This window comes from Fringilla coelebs, assembly GCF_963513975.1.
Source record: "Fringilla coelebs genome assembly, chromosome: 1".
Lineage (NCBI taxonomy): Eukaryota > Metazoa > Chordata > Aves > Passeriformes > Fringillidae > Fringilla > Fringilla coelebs.
The window spans coordinates 19,601,039-19,619,104 of NC_140028.1; the positions used below are offsets into that span (position 1 = coordinate 19,601,039).

At 37.1% G+C, this 18,066-nt stretch overlaps 1 protein-coding gene across 7 annotated transcripts in view; it reads right to left on the bottom strand.

The window, feature by feature from the left end:
* Nucleotides 1-18,066, bottom strand: part of OXR1 (oxidation resistance 1) — a gene marked incomplete at its 5' end in the record, with an annotated part of 262,257 nt that overhangs the window by 52,113 nt on the left and 192,078 nt on the right. For 5 of the 7 annotated variants that reach the window (XM_084201108.1, XM_084201109.1, XM_084201107.1 and 2 more), the window contains 3 exons: nt 3,313-3,432; nt 4,490-4,597; nt 10,277-10,359. In XM_084201108.1, the coding sequence (XP_084057234.1) occupies nt 3,313-3,432; nt 4,490-4,597; nt 10,277-10,359 (311 nt within the window). The remainder of the gene's footprint in view (nt 1-3,312; nt 3,433-4,489; nt 4,598-10,276; nt 10,360-18,066) is intronic. The other 2 variants (XM_084201111.1, XM_084201112.1) reach the window with 1 other exon arrangement.

Genomic DNA, 18,066 nt, shown 5'->3' on the forward strand with positions numbered 1-18,066 from the left:
AGAGTTATCTACCTCACTGTCTACCAGTATATCCAACTATGTAGTGAACATGGAACCCTACCAGGGACAGGACAGACAATGAAAAAATTTGTTTTCAAACTAAAGATAAACAAATACTAGACAGACGTCACCAAAGCCTATTTTACAGGCACAGAAACCCTGTTTTGGAGCTTCACTCACATCTAAAGGCTTCAATTTCATAATAATTGCTGGTTTTAGTTACTAATAAAATATTACTATTTTTAGAAAACAGGAAGTCCCATACTCCCTTTGGTTTTCTGCTTTCCTGTCCAGTTCTATTCACCAGTATAGACTGCAGATAAATGCCTTTAATCATATCTAGGAACATTATGCACAACTCTTTTCAGTTCACCATCTCTCTGGCACTACTTCAGCCTTTGCCAGCATCTTTCAACCTTCATTACAGATCAACCAAAAAACCAAAACAATTTACAGAACACGAAACTGAATTTTGCTGAAAAAGCTAATCAAGGCATAATTAGGAAACAAATCTCCTGGAGATTAATTCTCCTTTTACATATGCCTTCCTACTGAAAACTACAGGGTCCCTCTTGTGACACATAACTCAGCCAGTGGCTCTGAAAGTGCTCAGCTGATATCCAAGCCCACTCTGAATAAGCCAGCTATTTCTCACAATCTCAGATCCCAGTATAGCCTGGGAAAAGGAGGGGCAGGGTGATGCACCACAACAATGGTACACTTTCCAATTTAATGACAATGCCTGTGTCACTACATATTATTTTGAAGTGGAATTTAAGCTTTATAGGTAGCAAAGCATATAGGATCTTCTCAAATATGTGCCTAAGACTGCTGAATGAATAAATCTTCCAAAAACCCAGCAGTACCAGAAAAACTTCAAAATCTAAGCTAGTTCTTACACAGTCTTACTGACAGCAACAAAATTATTGAAATACACAATGAAATCTAAGCTTAAGTGTAGCAAAATTAAAACAAAACAAAACAATAAAACCAACCAAAAAAAAAAAAAACCTACCAAAAATTCCCCAGTTTTAACAAAAAGTTATGCAGGTTTTTTATTAGCCACATGCTGGTTTGTATCTAGCCACATGGCTGTGGTTAGCTACTCCAATTTTCAATAAAACAAAAGAACAAGAATAGAACATGTCAGTTTATTTTTGACTGAACAGGTATTCAGATATTGTTAACCTTCTTATTAAATTTGTAACAAGATATCACTGATTCTATTGACTAGAGCAGAGAGAAGACTACTTCATATTATATAAGCAGAGGAATACATCTTTATAGAAATACCTTGAAACATGCTCAAATTTAAACTTCAAAACTGGAGGACAGTCAAAGAAGACAGAAATCAAGAGAGCATTGTTTACTAGTATGCTTTTCCTTCATCATGACAGCAATCAGCAAAAAGAGAAAAGAAAACCATGAAAGAGTTGCCATGATGAAGAACAAAACCCTCCAGCCTTAACTGCTCACATAGAAGTTGAGTGCCTTTTGAGTTGTTAGAGAAGACTGAAAACAAAACCAAACACACAAATTCCACACTGACAAGTACAAGTGATTTCTGTTCCTTGATTTTTTGACAAATATTTCTTCTTTCCTTAGATGTACTTTGAAAGGCAGCAAAAGCAAAATAATTACATTATATATTGTCTCATTGCTAATCAATCTGACCTTCCCTGAAGCATTTAAGAATTGCTTGTGATGATCCATGACACGTAACAAGATACTTTATTGTTCCGTAACTATTTTGTGCATCAGTTAAATGAAATTTAACAGTGCAATTGTAGCTAGCACAGAACTGACTATAGTAAATGAAAAAAATCTTTTGCAGAAGAGGTTTTTAAGTATTTTCATTTTCTTTGTTGCTTCTACACTTGCAAGTTTCTATCTCTCATATGAGCATACAGTCAACAAAAAGTTTTCAAACAAATTGCAGTTATGGTTAAATCTCCTAATCTACTACATGCTAAGAAATACACAAAATAATTGACAAAATAAATATTCCATGCCTTTTCTCGCATGGAATCTGTAGGAAAAGCTCAGATTTCCAATAGTAAAATTGATAATTTTTCTGTCTAGTAACTTCTCACAACTTATGTTACTTGGGTAGGTCTTTCTGAGACTGATATAGCTAGAAGATATATGATACAAGAATATATTCTTGCAGGCAAGTCTGCTTACTGTGCTACACCAGCCTCAGTTTGCCATCAAACATCAAAGAAATTATTCAGCACAAATGATAGACACAAGAAGTGGCATGCTAAGACAGAGAAAAAAATATCACAGCAAAACCAAACAGTGATCCTCAGTAGAAGGGCCACCATAGACTTTGTAATGCAGCTTGAGAACCTCATCAGCAACAAAGCAAAATCTTTATACTTAAACTCATCTGGACCAAGTCATATAAGCAAATAGGTAAAGCATTTAAGTCTCAAACCTTCCTAAATTTTCAGCACACAGAATCCAGGAACAGATGTTTGACAGTTTGACTGAGTAGTGTCAAAATATGCTAACAAGAAAATTTCTTATTTGAGAGGAAAAGACAATAACTGGGGAAAGAACAGTGGTGATGCATGAAGAAGCATCCACATGAGATCATAGTTGCAAAAACTGCAGAGCAGCTCAGGCTCAAATAGTGAGTCTTCCTGGTTGGACTGTTCCCTATGGCATGCTGATGACAGCAACCAGTATTCCTGGAAAGACACACTTCTTTCTACAAAGCCAGCTCCTACCCAAAAATCTACATTTGAGCTGAAGTACAGCACAACGCAGGTGGCGAAACATTTTTAGCATTTTGAAAGTCTACAAATGTAGAACTACTGAGTAAAAGTCAGCTACAATTAGTTCTGCATTAGTCCTTCACTGAAACCCCCTTTTGTAACTTCATTTTGTGAAATGAAACTAGAGAACCCTCTCCGATACCTCTAGAGCAAGCAGGGGGAAACTGAGCATTCCTGCCAATACATCTTTTCTGCCAAAACCATCAATGAGATTGGAGACAAATGTTTAACAAGATCTGAAATGTAACAAATACAGAAATGCAATAGAACTAATTAAGATTTCCGTGTGCAATGACAGTATTTTGCTACGAGTAATTTGCCTTTAAATCAGTTTTCATATTGAAAACTATAATTTACAATAATTAAAATCTTGTATTTACTTTTTAAAATGAGCCATTTTACTTTCAACTCCAAGTAGTGTCTAATACTTTCTCCCCAAAACAAAAGGACAGTTTAAGAAGAAAGCATAGCATCTGTAACATTTATCTTGTAAGGGAAAATTAATTTTAAGGACAACAGGTATACCTACATTTACTGCAGCCTTGTCAAGCTCTGCTTCGGAAGATGTAGGTGATAGGGGACTTACAGGACTTAGAGAGGGGGAGCTGTCCACACTAGATATGTAGTCTGGGTCAGGAACATACAAAATCTATAAAGAAGATATAATGTAGTTAGAAGTTAGTTATGCTTTCAGATTTACTTTAGATTTCCCACCAGTTAAGGTATATTTACTATGCTTTCTCAAAATAAGCCACAAAAACCTTTCTGCTCCTGTTGCTTTTAAAAGAATTATGAGTTGAGGGAAAAAACAATACTAAACAAAGCACTTGAAATTTTAGCACCTCAAGTTTTAAATGCTATATTGGCATAATTTTGATTTTCAGTCATAATAACAGAGGAAGAAATTTAGATAGAAAGCATTAAAAGTATACAGCATGACAGAAATAAGAGTGTGCAAGGAAGATGTGTCCAAATATTTCTCTTGCTATGACACTACTATTTGAGCAATAAGGAAACAGACTCACGGAATGTATAAAAAAAATTTCAACCAGAAGTTGGATATATTAAAGTTGAATATATTATTTTAATATATTATTTCAGCCATGATAGGCATTCAATCTACCTAGAGAAAGTTCTGCAGCAATCAAAAATGAACACAGAACTTTATCAAACAAAGGGCAAATACCAAATGGCTGATACTGCAGCTGACCTGTCACTTGTTTCCAGGCCTGACTTTTAAAGAGAAGTGAAAATTGAAGGCAACAGTGACCTATAATAAGTGAATGGTAATTCAAATACTGCTGGTAAAAACATCAACTTTCCAGAGCGGAACATAAACATTATTCAAGTTATTAAAATAGAATTGCAGTCAGCAATATACAGTCACAGAATGCTGTTTGTAAGCTCTACCCTGAATGTGTCTGCTGAGCTAGAGTTCATAAACAGCTTGCTATGTTTGCAAAGCAACAATTGGGCTTGTATCTAAGTGCTATTATTTATATAAGGGACGTAGGTAGCTTCCTTACATGTTTCCTTTTAGGCAGTTATTTAATAGGCACAAGGAATAGACTGGAGAAAACGGAAAAAATCTTTCACAAAGCCAATAAGAAAATCAGTAAGAGAAGTACTTTAGCACTCTGCTAGGAATGAGAAATATAGTAAAAGAGGACTTTGTTGAATAAGTAACATATATAGTGTAATAATACCTGTCCAGGAACGACTGCTCTGGAGAAAAGCTTATTTAATTGAACCAGTTCATTGGGTGTTGTATCAAATTTCAAGGCAATACTGTTTAAAGTATCTCTTGATTCCACCTGTATCAATTGGGGAGAAACAAACAAACAAAACAAACCTGTAAGAAGTTAGTTCAAATAGTGGCTTACATATTTTAGCATGTGTACATTTACCAAGATTCTGGTGAACGTTAATATCTTTATTTCTTATGATGCCCACCCCTTCAAAAAACAACAAAGCCACCACAAAAAACATACCTACCCCCTAAATACTAGTCTACTGAAACCCCTGTAAAAGCACTCGCCTTCCCACTATGTTTCCAGTGGCCAGAAATGTCAGTCACACAGTTTGAGCTCTCGGCTCAGCTACTGCACCAGAACTTCTCACCCACAAATGCACTGCTGGTTACCAGTGGCCAATACACCACTGACTGGGTTCACAGAATGAATCATGCCCCTTTTCAACTGCTTTTCTCCACTTTTCACCTACAGAAAAGCTGAAGAGTTCTCTCTATAAGTATAAACACACCCTGTTACTATTGAAATAAGTTTCTGTTAGACCCTGACTTTCAGGTAAAATCCATGGCTGAGAAAATGCAAAAATGCTGAAGCAAAGCAGGTTGAGTACTATGACAGCAGATGGAGCATAAGCTTTTTGAGAAAGTGATTCCCAGCCAAGGAAAGCATTTTTTTTAAGCTCAGATTCTGACCTCCATCTCCCAAAGTGAAGTCAAAATTACCTACTAGAAGAAAGAAAAAGGAAAAAAGTTTTACACTGAAAGACTATTTCAGAATAAAGAATTCAAAGCCTTAGGAATAATGGTTATACAAGGAAACAAACAACCAAAAGGTTTGCTGCATAATGGCACAAGTGTTCATAAACACTGTACCAGGAAAAAACAGATTTTATCAGTTAAGACAAGATAAAGCTATATAAGCTAAGATACATTTGCAGCTAAAAGTAAGTAGAGCTAGAGAATTCTTTTCCATATAATTTTGTAAAGATGCACTTCTCAACCTAGATTCACTAACAAAAAGATTTAGGCATTGCCAAAGAAAAGGCAATTAGCTTAAGATAGGATTAGAAACCTATTTTGAGATTTTTTTTATACAGGAAACCAATAAGCTAAACAAAGCAGCAAACATCTTTCTATACTAGTATTTTCAGTATGGAAGACTGTATTGTAGTAGCTCTCAGTCATTCAGTACTGTATGATCACAGATACACACACAAAAAAAAAGAGTATTTTCATATGCCATGTTTAACTGGTACTACAGCAGAAATCAGAACAGGACTGTAACAAGACCAGATATTTACTACATGCTTCACAGACCATAACAAAACTAACTACCAAATCATTGAACAGTAAGGTTCCATCAGAAGCTCTACATGATACCGAAAGTTTGTTAAAACAAACCGTGAAATTCAGAAGTTTTGCCAAAATTTGTGCTCACATAAATGTTGAAGGGCAACAGCTGCTAGGTAAATCTTTTTTATGTATCACTAAATCATTAAAGCAGTTGAGATTTTAGACTAACTTATGGCATAAAACAAATTAAAAGCATTCAAATTTAAATCACAAAGCTTACGCCCTTTTCAGCATGTATTCACTCTTTACAGCCTTCTGAAATAAAGGCATCTTGTGAAACAGCTTGGCAACTAAAGGGTTTATCTCACTCATGACAAACATATTGGCAAGTATAGGCTTCGTTTTTGTTTGGCTGTCAAGTTTGCACAGGTGAATTCCCACACTACATAGGAATTCAGGGACCAGCAGAGATATCTTCTCAAAACAATGACACTGCTCACATAATAGAGACTTCCTGAAGTATCTTCCTAGATTCCAAGGCCTATTTTGCAGTTCTCAGGCCCTCAGCTATTCTAAAAAGTAGACTCTGAACACTCAAAACCTCAGAGAATGCCTTTGTAGAAAAGCACAGAACTAACAAGATTTACATAGTGCCGCCACATAGCATGGATTCCCAGCCTTTCCCCTAACAATTCACCACTACAAGAGAAAGCAAGAAGTGATTACTTCCCTCTCAGAAAATAAACTTCTTATATATTAAGGTAGCTACTTAAATTTTATTCTGAATACTAAAATTTTATATAAATATTTGAATATTAAATCTTTATTGAGAATGCACCCATGTTTCCCAGGTGTACTTATGTATAACAGCAGACAGAGAGCTTCAGCCACCACTATCTCTGGTTCAAACTACCTTCATTTCCCTCAGATCAACAGCTGCCAAAGTTATTAAAAACTTTATTCTACTGGTATTTTAATGAACTTCACTGTAATTGCATCTCAACAGTCAGAATTCACTAATTCTTCCATTAAAAATTAAACATCAAATACATATGAATCAATGTGCAGAAATAATTATTTTTTATTTCAACACTAGATGTCTAACAGCCAGAAAATCAAACATAGTTTAAAAGCATTTAAATAAACTAAGAAAATCAAACAGATAGGCTAAAAAAAAAAAAGGGTGAGAAGAAAAGGGAGCAAATAACATAGCTTTGGCACTGTACCCAAGCCTTAAGAAATACCAACTATGACTATATTAACTAATTGTTAACAGGCCTAATTTATATAATATGCAACATCTGTAAAACAAACCCTGTAAATATCAACTTCAAAAATAATTAGTAAAAGACACAGATGAAGTAACATCACCATTATGATCTATATTTCCAATATTCCCCAAAGCAGGTTAAAAGATTATGACAGTGGCATGCTCAAAGAAAAGCGGCAGGCAAAAAAGAACACACTCCTTGGGTTTGAAATGGAAGAGCCAAGAAATCTTAAAAAAAGAAAAGATCACTAAAACTCTTAAGCATGTAGCTTTCTTAATAGTATGTAAAGGCTTAAAATGGCAGTAGAACTAGTAGCACCAGAAGAGAACCCTCAGTACTCTCTATATACAGGCTGAAAACTCAGTCTCAAGGCTATGGTCTTCTAAAGGCATTGGTGACCTTCAGGAATTGATACTGGGCTCTTTCTTAACCTGAACAACATAATCTGTGTATTAAGTACTTGCTACTTCAGGAGAGCACAGCCTCCAATCCCCAGAGAGATAAAGGGATATCTTAGATTAGACCCTCCAACACTCACAAACCAGATCATCCATTTCAGCTGCTCACTTACAAACATTCTTCTAAACAAAAATCAAACCTATCTGTAAATAACCACAATTCTTATTTTCTTCCCCTCAAAAGGAAGAGCAGTTGGAAGGCTTTCACTGAAGTCACAAGACTGCTATCATACTACAATCACTGGTGATCAGTAAGCAGCACTCTGCTCATGCTCCATCATTCACCTGGCTCTTCTGACACCTACAGGCAGGGACCAGTTGTGTTTGTACAACATCGAACACAATAGGCAAGGGGAAAACAAATGGCTTGAGCAGCAGCTGTGAATTCTGAAATAACAGACAATATCAACTTGCACCTAATGTGCTGACTCACATTGAGAAAAGGATAAACTCTATTAAAAGATATCTGTTCACTGTCTAAGCAGTACCAGCAAAAATGAAGCAGTTTTTTCTGTATCCTTTAGAGGCAGTTCAGGACTTACTTCGGTTCATTAGTACCATATCTGTTGACATCTCTCTGCTGCTACACACAGAACAGCAGGTTCACGTTTCCATGCCTTGGGAATTTTCAATTAAAATCTCAAACATTACCTACATTCTGTCTTTAGCTTTAGCTTTAAAGAGAAAATTTATTTTACTGTTTATTTGTCCCATAGTAATTTTCTAAAATTTCTAAAAAAAATTCTGGTGTGAAGTCTACTTCATATTAAAACCCCATAGTTTGCACAAGTGAGATGCCAATTCTCTCCAAACTTCATGAATACAAAAAAGACCTTCCCTCCTAAAAGCATGCAGCCACTGGAAAAATGAACATATTAAATTATTATCTTAAAGGCAAAAAACCCCATAAACTTCAACAATGCTGGAAGGTGAGGGGGAATATGGTTTCTGCCTTTATTCTCTACTACTTCTCAAAGAAGCAACACATGCAGATATATAAATACAAGTGTGCACACACATGTGTTGGCACTGTGACAGGAAGTAGGATGAAATCAGAAACAAGACACAAGTGCACCTCTTCACATATAATAAAGTCATAAATAACAACAGTAGCAAATTACCACAATAGCTACCAGACCTCTCTTAGAGTGAGCATAAGGTCAGTTCCTAAAGGTTATATTACTGCATTTTATTAAAATATATGCACACAATATTAACCAAACATGATGCTACTCAAGTGTTCTATGAGCCTCATGAGTGAAATGTACAGCAAGACCTGACAGAATACAGTATTTGTGAAGCTGAAATGCACCATGTTCCATACATGCAACAGGCTCCTTTTAGAAGGTGGACTAAGTTTAATGACAAAAAGCCTTTGATTCCTGTGAATCATCTTTTTGACTCACAAGGAAGTGATGCATACTTCAGTACATATTAAGACAGCTATTTTTGGATCTAAAACTCCACCTACTGGAACACAAAAACCTGCAGAAGTACATGACAACTTGACACAAACACACTAAGATAAAAAAAGGAAAGCTCGTTGCTTTTACTTTGCCTGGAATGTTACATACCAAAGTAAAAGCACACACATGGTGATGAGAGCCAAATGACTGGATGGATGCCACTAATACAGAGCTACACCTGACTGTTTTTCCCAGGTATTTCAGACCAAATGGAGTTAATATAACATCAACAACAGTCACATTTACATTCTTCAAGTGCTAGAACCTAAGCTGCAGGAATTTGTTTTGAATTCCAACTTCAAGGAAGTCTTTAGAGCAGGCTAGAATTATATTTAAATTCCAATAAAAGCCATGCTAATGAAATGCTTCTTGCTCCACTACCCACATACTCTGTCTCTATCCAAAAGAGTATCACAGACCTCTCAGTACTTAAGCAATTATCACAGCTTGGCTTAATGTAACAGAGTTAAGTCTTCCCAGGAATAAGTATCTCTTATTCCTGGACTAAGAGAACACCAAAAGGTCAAGTAAAGACTTTTCATAAAGCAGTTGTCATTTTTATTTATCATGTCCCGCTTCAAAAGCATTCAAAGAAAACTGTGGCAGACCATCTCTAATTTAACATCAACTCTATAAGCATTATTTATAGGCTTAATTGTATTTCCAGTACATAACACAAGACACATACTTCTCACTTCTGTTTCCCTTAGTAACCACAAATGTGAAAGCTGACTGCAGCACAGTTTGAGGGTCATTTCAAGAACAGAACAGTGAGAGAAAGGCTCCATTTTCAGATACTGATGCAGAAACTGAGTTATACAGTAAAAGGCACATATCTACGGCAATTATTGTAAGAATACCAGAAAGTCAGTATCAAGATACAGCTTCCCTTTCCAAGTTTATTCTGTTATTTTTACTGACAGCAACAGTTTGTTAATAATGCTGAAAGCAGAGAACTTGCACATAATTATATAACTATTGTTACTTGTTTCTAACTAGTTACCTAAAAGTGAACCAGTCAACAGTTTGATTAGCTTCGAATTTCTAAGGGAAAAAAAGGCACATAAAGGGAAAAAACAGTATTAGTACTACCAGCCAATTCCCTGATTTAATTTCTGTCAAACTAAACTATCAGATACACAGAATTCTAACATTAAAGGCGATGCACATGACAGTTTTGCTTATATTTTGTAACGCAACTTTTACGCCAGCATTTGCTTTGCAGTAACATTCTAACAATAAAGCAGTAACTTACAGAATATTCAAGAGTCCCTCTAGGTCTTTGAAAAGACATTCGCCGCCCATCTTTCTTGTCTGGGGTCTTCTTCTGGCCAGCATCTGAAAAAAATTGAGGCAATGCGTGTGTTAAATTCATTTTCCTCTCTCAGTACTGTCACAGGCTGCTGACTACAGCCCCGTGGGCAGACATCTAATCCACCAGTTACACAGCTTACTCCTGCTGATTCCAACAGACACCAGCTGCTAAAATAGGGACTTCATTCCTCTGCAATGCTTTAAGAATTTGACCAATACAAACAACTGATAACTGGAAACCAACTAACTGCAGAAGTACTTGCTGCTATCCAGGAAGGAATTAATGAAGACTAAATAGGACATTGAATCCATCAGGCAAGAAACATTTGTGGAATTGCTGTGCTTGATTTTGTATCATACACAGTCTGCTCTCATCTGAGGAGAGATGATCTAGAGTTCTTGCATGTTTGATCTAATCACTGGAGATATTTTGTCACTGTTTGATAAGTACAGAGTATTTAAAGCTTTTTTTATAAAATAAATAGCATTAGTATGAAATTCATAATTATCCTGTCTGTAGCAAACACACACAGCTAGTAAATAAACACTAAAGAGTCTACATAAATTATACAAATGAAAGACTGTTCTTTTTATTGGGGCACTGTATTTTGATGACTTGTTTCAGAGGGCAAGCAAGCAACCATCTGTAACTAAAGTATACTCTATTATTTTATACTAACTGGCTTGATATTTATGTAATCACAATGCACCTATGTAGTTATATGGTTCAACAGAAAGCACATACGTCTCTAGAAAAGTGAGAGTTTTAATATCTGCATCTATACACACACATATGGATTTTTAAAATTCATCTCCTCCACCACACGGCCTCCACCCTCAACAGTCAAGTATCTGCTATTAAGGAGCCCAAAATACTTATGTGAATGAGACACTAAGTTTTCATGCTACAATGGGATTAGTTATACTCTCATTTTGATACAGTCAATTTTTTTACCATAATTTACTCAAATATTTCAAGCAAAATTCAATAGAAGCAAGAAACCTTATAAAATGTATTTTTAAAAAAATATTTTAGCATGGCAACATTGAGAATAGAATATTTAGCGTAATCCATTTAAGCCTCACCGGAAGTACTAAGGAAACATGCTATAAACCAACAGCATCTTTAGTGCACTATTAATTAGTATCACAACTCCAACACTGGAAGAGACTAAACAGGTATCAGCACAACTTTCCTACACCCCCTCCCAAACTTCTACATGGATAGCCAAAACTATCAAAATATAAAGGGCAGGGAAATCACAATGCGAATTACGCAGCAAGTTCTGCCAAAGAAGAAACAAAATTAAATACTGGGAAAAAAAACCCACAAGAGGAAACCTACTTCAGAAATATCTTATATTTGCTATATAGGACAAGCAGCAGAGGACAACAAAATAGTGATTTCCAGCAGATCCAGCATAAATAATCTCCTATGGTACTCCTTATATAGATTAAGAAAGGATATAAACTTTGGTCTAATTCATCCTTTTTTATTTAGCCTGAGGAAGAATGCACCCATACCTAAAACTGATCTAGGGATGGTATCAATTATTATATGTTTTTATAGCTATGAATGACATTCAAGACTAAACCTACTTCTAAGAAGTTTCTAGCAATTCTAAAAACCTATACACTAATTCTGCATACTGCTGTCCTCATTCAATACATTAAAACGTTCTTCTTCACTTATTTACTAATAGCAGCTTTTTAGAACTTAGCTGGAAGAAACATTCATTTCTGATTATATTAATAGTGTTCAAACATACTACAAATGTCTCTGAGGGAAATGAAGCCAACTCAGTAACAATAAAATACACTAGAAGCCAACTCAGTAACAATAAAATACACTAGAAGTTTGTGTGTGGGCTTAGCAGCAGCCAATGTTCTCCTGATCTAGGTCAAATATTTTGTTACCAAAATTTTTACCTGACCTTGAAGCACAACAGGTGCCTCCTCAGCAAGCTACAGAAAACCTAACAGTTGCTTGACTGTAGCTGTTCCAAATTTTTCAGTCCTTATCAATTTGCCAATAGCCTAATTATTTTCTTTCAAGAGCAGTCTGGGTCAAATCATCCTAAGAAATAGAAAAAGGATGCAACTGAAAATAGGCTGATCTCATCCAGGATGCCATACATGCCTTAATAACCTATAAATGAAGAACCCTTATTCCAGAACAAGATGTCTTCTTCCCCTCCTCCTCCCCCCTATTAGATGGAAGTAAAGAAGCCCCATACAACAAATACATGTACACACACTTCAGTTGTATATAGCCCAATGTAGTTTAGGGGTTTTTTGGTCAACCCAACTTTAACTTTCTTTTTTCTTTATTAGTTCAAGCGTCTGAAGAGCTTGCAGACAGGTGCCACTCAAGAGGTCAAGATAAATTATCTTCTCCCTCTCCAGTAACTGAGCAGCAGAATGAAGTCTTGCACAAATACCCACTTCTGTTCCTTATGCCAGAAATAAAAAAAGGGGAATTATTTGTTCTTCCCAGCAGAACCTTCACTGCTGCTTTAGACTTAGAATCGCAGAATGATCATAAAAAATCCTGAGTTGGAATGGACTCACAAGGATAACTGCATCCAACTCCTGGCTATGCCCTAGACAACATCAAGAATCACATCACATGCCAGAAAGCATTGCCCAAACTCTGGCAGTCTTAGCGTTGCAACCACTTCCCTGGGGAGACTGTTCCAGTGCCCAGTCATTCTCTGCTTGAGGAAGCTTTTCTTAACACCCAGCCTAAAACTCTCTTGACATGGCCTTATGGTGTTCCCTTGGGCCCTGTCACTGGTCAGAGAGAAGAGACCAGTGCCAGTGCCTCCTACTTCCCCCTTCTTGAGGAAGCTGTAGGTCTCTATGAGGTCTTCTCTTCTGCAAGCTGGACAGACCAAGTGACCTCAGCCACTTCTCATATGGTTTCCATTCTAGGCCCTTAATCTTCAGGGATTTGAGACAACTCTGGTAACTTCAGGAAAGTAAGATCAAACAGAGGGTAGGGGTGGGGAAGACAGGTCCCTGTTGAAGACATCTTGTAGGAAAGCCAGGAGAGCTCCTCCCACAAGTTTTCCAGGAGTTTATAGTCTACAGTTAGGGTTTTTGATATCCCCCCCCCCCATACCTAAGGCAGTAAATCCTACCCTTCCCATTAGTGCCCACTTCCATTCCTTCAGTCTGCGAGGCATTACCTCCCACTCACTATATGGGTACAGATGCAAGTGTTTCATAACCTGACACGATGTAACTCTCCTGAGTCAACAAGAGATGGAGGCAGGCAACACTCCCTGTGTGCTGACTACCCAGCTGGCCAAGCTACCAAAATCCACACCTCTGCCCACAGCCCAAGTGCTCGAGCTGTCTGTTCATACAGAACACATCAATTTTGACCTAACCTCTCAGAAACAAAACTAGGATGTATTTCAGCTCTGAAAATAGGTCAGAGTAGTACAAACATGAATTCAACCTTCCTGATGACACACTACAAAGCCTCTATCTCTCACTAAATGAGCCAGCTATTCATTTTTGAGGGCAAAGCAAATGCTTCTTTCAGCCATTCCCATGCCCCTGGCATTATAGGAAGTACAGGAAAGCAGAAACAACTGCCAGCATAGAATGCAGTGGTTTAAAAAGTCCTCAGACCCAACGAGAGTCAGTCTGATGCTTTGATTTTACTTACTTTCCAGGTAACTGTTGCACAGGCTCTCATTTTGTTAGGTTACACACAACCATTACTTCATCTGCCAGCAGCAAGCCAGTGAGGCTAACAAAGGCTGATGCTCTCAGACCACATCAAGAAAAACCTGACACCACTGACCACACTTAAACACAACCTCAAGAGTCAAGTAAATTGTTTAACATGGGATCTGGGGTACTATGTTATCAGAGCTCTTAGCTGTGCTGTTTTAGACAGAAAAAAGACAAGACTTTTTTTAACATCAGGATTCATGCTTTAATTCAGGTCTGGGTGGGCCTCCACAACAGCTTGAAACACTGAAGTCAAAAAGTGCATGCCAAATCCACAAATGACAAAAAAGTATTTCAGCTAGGATTTAAAATACTAGAACGAGAAAGATGCAGAACACGGTGCTCAAAATGACACAAGACCAATATTTAGTCTGAATGCCTGGGCTCGATTATCCAACACAGAAAGGAGGCCTTATTGTTCCAACATACTTACATAAGATAGGAAAAGGGGGCTTATGGACATTGTTTTAGGAAGATGCAGTTTTCAATAAGGCAGCTTTGACATTAAAATATGAAACAGTGGAATTCAACTCAAAACAACTAAAGTCAAACCCTAACATTCATAGCAGGCCTTCTATAAACTGACTCTATATGGCCCTGTGCCACTGAACTTTGTTTGACTGAAAATATTTTTGTGGCACTGTTAGGTCAAATTATTATAACAAGAGTGGCATTTCTCATTTCTTAGTATGCCACCTCAGCTTAATTGTAGAACTCCAATTTGCTGTTCACTGATGCTTTTAGCACATCCTTTGGAGTTCTGGCCCTAAGAGCTGGTAAAGACAAGGATACAAGCCGGGAACTGCTTAGGAGGATCTACAAGCTCTACATAGAGCAAAATGAATTCACTTTCCTTTAACCTTCTTGTCTGCACAATAAGATTAAATCTCAACTTGCAATGTTTCTCAGCTGCTATGCCATTCATTCCAATATAACAAAAATAACAAAAATCACTTTTTCCAGAGAAATAATAAACCAAACAAGTTGGAGGAATAGCAAAGAATCTGGACAAGTCCACAATTACTGCAAATGGTTTAAAATTAATAAATGAGCTTGAGGTATCAAGCTTATTATGATCAAGAAGATTATTCATCCACTGTCCAACACCCAAACAAGAACTGCACATTTGTGCATCAGAAAAAAGGAAAAGGCAGCAACTTTGTCAAATTCTTGTCTAGGACACATATTTTCACAGGATCTTAAATATGCAGCACATATGGGGTAATGAATCAAACTAAGAAAGTAGTCTGAAATATTTTCAAATACATCTTTATTTAGCAGTGCATGGAAACAACTCACTAATTGATAAAACAGGAAGCACAGATATTACATCTTTATTAGATTAGCTCTGCTCAATAACAATTAGATCATTATAATTTATTCATAAAGAAACAAAAGAGATTAAAGTAGGAAATCTTTATATTCCAAAAGACCCGGTGACCTGACTCTCCTAACAACAGGGACTACATTTCAGTCAGCAACTGTCTCATTAACCCTTCTCCCCTCCTGCAGTTAGATATGCTTACAATAATTACAGGAATATTATTTACAGTTATCTTCCAATGTCTTAGGAACCAGAAAGAGAGGCCCTAACAGTAGCCAACAAGATACTTGTAGTCTGCAGATTTTTAGCCAAAATGGTAGGCTTTCAGACCGAGGAAATGTCATAATGCCTCCTTCAGTCTCTTCTTGCTAAGCAACTGCTATTTATTCTGATTGAGTTTTTCCAAGACATGCTCTAAAAACTCTTGATTCTTATCAGTGCTCTTCACATAATGCTTTTATTCAAATTTTTCTGGAGCAAACCCCCAAGGCTCAATGAATCTGAGACCTTGCTAATGTTGCATTAGCACATCGAACACATCAAAATAGCTTTTTCCTGCAACAGATACAGCATCAGTCCAAGTTGATTTTGTGATCCCTTTACACATGACACTCTGCTATCCAGTCAGATGCACAGCATGTAGGCAGAAATAATTAAATTTATTATTTCAGGCATAAAAACAATTGAAGAGAAACAATCTTAAGACACTTCTCCAGGTAGCTAGGATGAGCTCTGGGCATGATAGTCCTGGTATGTGCATCACATGGGCTTTCTTCTAAAATAAGATTTCACATTCAAAGTAAACAGAAATGCTTTACCAAATTTTCAGATTATGCCACAGTATGTCTTAACCAACAGTTTCCTTTCCTGTTCCATTTACAATATACATGTGTATACTTTAATACATTAGAAACCACCCAACTCCAATCCCCACCCTCTCTAAAATATCTCTGTAGTCCAAATATATCTTTTAATGGAAACTTACAGAAATCTTGTCTGCACTATTGATATAGCAAGCCAACTTTTCCAATGACAACTCACCATCTCTTTCAGATATTTAAGCCCATTTAGTCATACAGGCTCAAGCCTACCCAATACCACATCAGCAGTTTGACCACCAAGCAGCAATATCAAGTTATATCCTTACATATCTTCAAGAATTTACACTTTGCCTTATCACATTTAAGCTCATGATACCTACCCCTTTCTAAGAGTTCAAAGTCAGTCAGCTTATCCTGCTGACTTGTGCACTACAACTGCTCTGCTCCCATGCAAAGGGATCTGCTGTGGATGTGGAGTCATTTGCAGAGCCTCTGTAAACATCTTGCTGTACAAATTTATTGCATTAGGTTTGCAGATAAATGGGGGATCAGTCAATATACATGATGGCAGGGCTGCTGTTCAGCAGGACCTGGACAGGCTGGGGAACAAGCTGAAAGGAACCTAATTGAATTCAGCAGTACAAGTCTTATGCACAGGAAAGAAGAGCCCTTGGTATTGCACAATTGGCACTGCTCAGCCAAGGAGCAGCTCTGCTGAAAAAAAACCCCCAAGGCTCTTGGTAGGCAGAAGCCAAAACAGGAGACAGAAGCATGACCTGGAAACAAGGGGGGCCAACAACATCCTCAGCTGTATTACTATGAACAGAGGTCAGCAGACTGAGAGCAGACCTATTATCCTTGCACTGCAAAGCCTTTAGAACACTGGCTCTAGCATCCCTCCCCCTGTCCCCACTCAAAAGAAGGAAGGTATAGATAAACAAAACTATTTTGGTGAAGGGACACCAAGGTAGTCGGGGGCTGTGAGAAGAGGCCAGGAAAACGGAGCCTCTCCAGTCTGAAGGAGAAGTGGTTTTGAAGGACTGTAGCAGCAGCCATCCTGTACCTTCTAGATAGCTTTCCCAGAGGTGTCAAGATGACAGAGCCAATCTCTCCAGTAACATATAGCAGGAGAACAAAAGGTAACAGACAAAGAAGAAACAAAAGCACTTCTGAGGAGACAGAAGGCAAAAAACCCTAATTGATCAGTGCAGCTGCGCAGTTTCCCTCTCTAGACATTTCTAAAGCAGAATAAAGCATTGAGAAACCTAGCCTGAAGTCATCATCTTCCCAACTTTAGCAGGGTTAAAGAATCTTACTTGCAATTTGAGTTAATCTGTAACTATGATTCCTTACATTTCTCTGGCAGGCAATACAGATACATAAAGTCACTCCATCAAACCAAGCCAGAGGGAGATTTACACATTCTAACACTAGTTGTGTTTCTTGATGAACAGAAAATTATTATTCATACATGTAGTGACCTGAAATGCTGCTATGAGTACCCAGGTTCACAATAAAATATCACCTTCTAAACTGTTTGAATGCTAGAAATGGAAACTAGCCAGGAAAAATTAAGATAAAAACACAACCAATATAACACAATAAAACAAAAATGCAATACAGTCAAAGGATATCAGAAAAAAGTATGTTTCAGTCATCTGCTAGATAAATATATAAACTAAACTTCAGTTAAACATTTGATACATCAGAATCCTGCTTAAGAGCAAAAACTGGATAAAGAATTGTGAAATACATGAAAGACTCAGTGAAGAGGAGAGAAATACAAATCAAGAGAATGGGGAGGTATATTAATGAGATCCCAATGGAATAGTTTTTAAC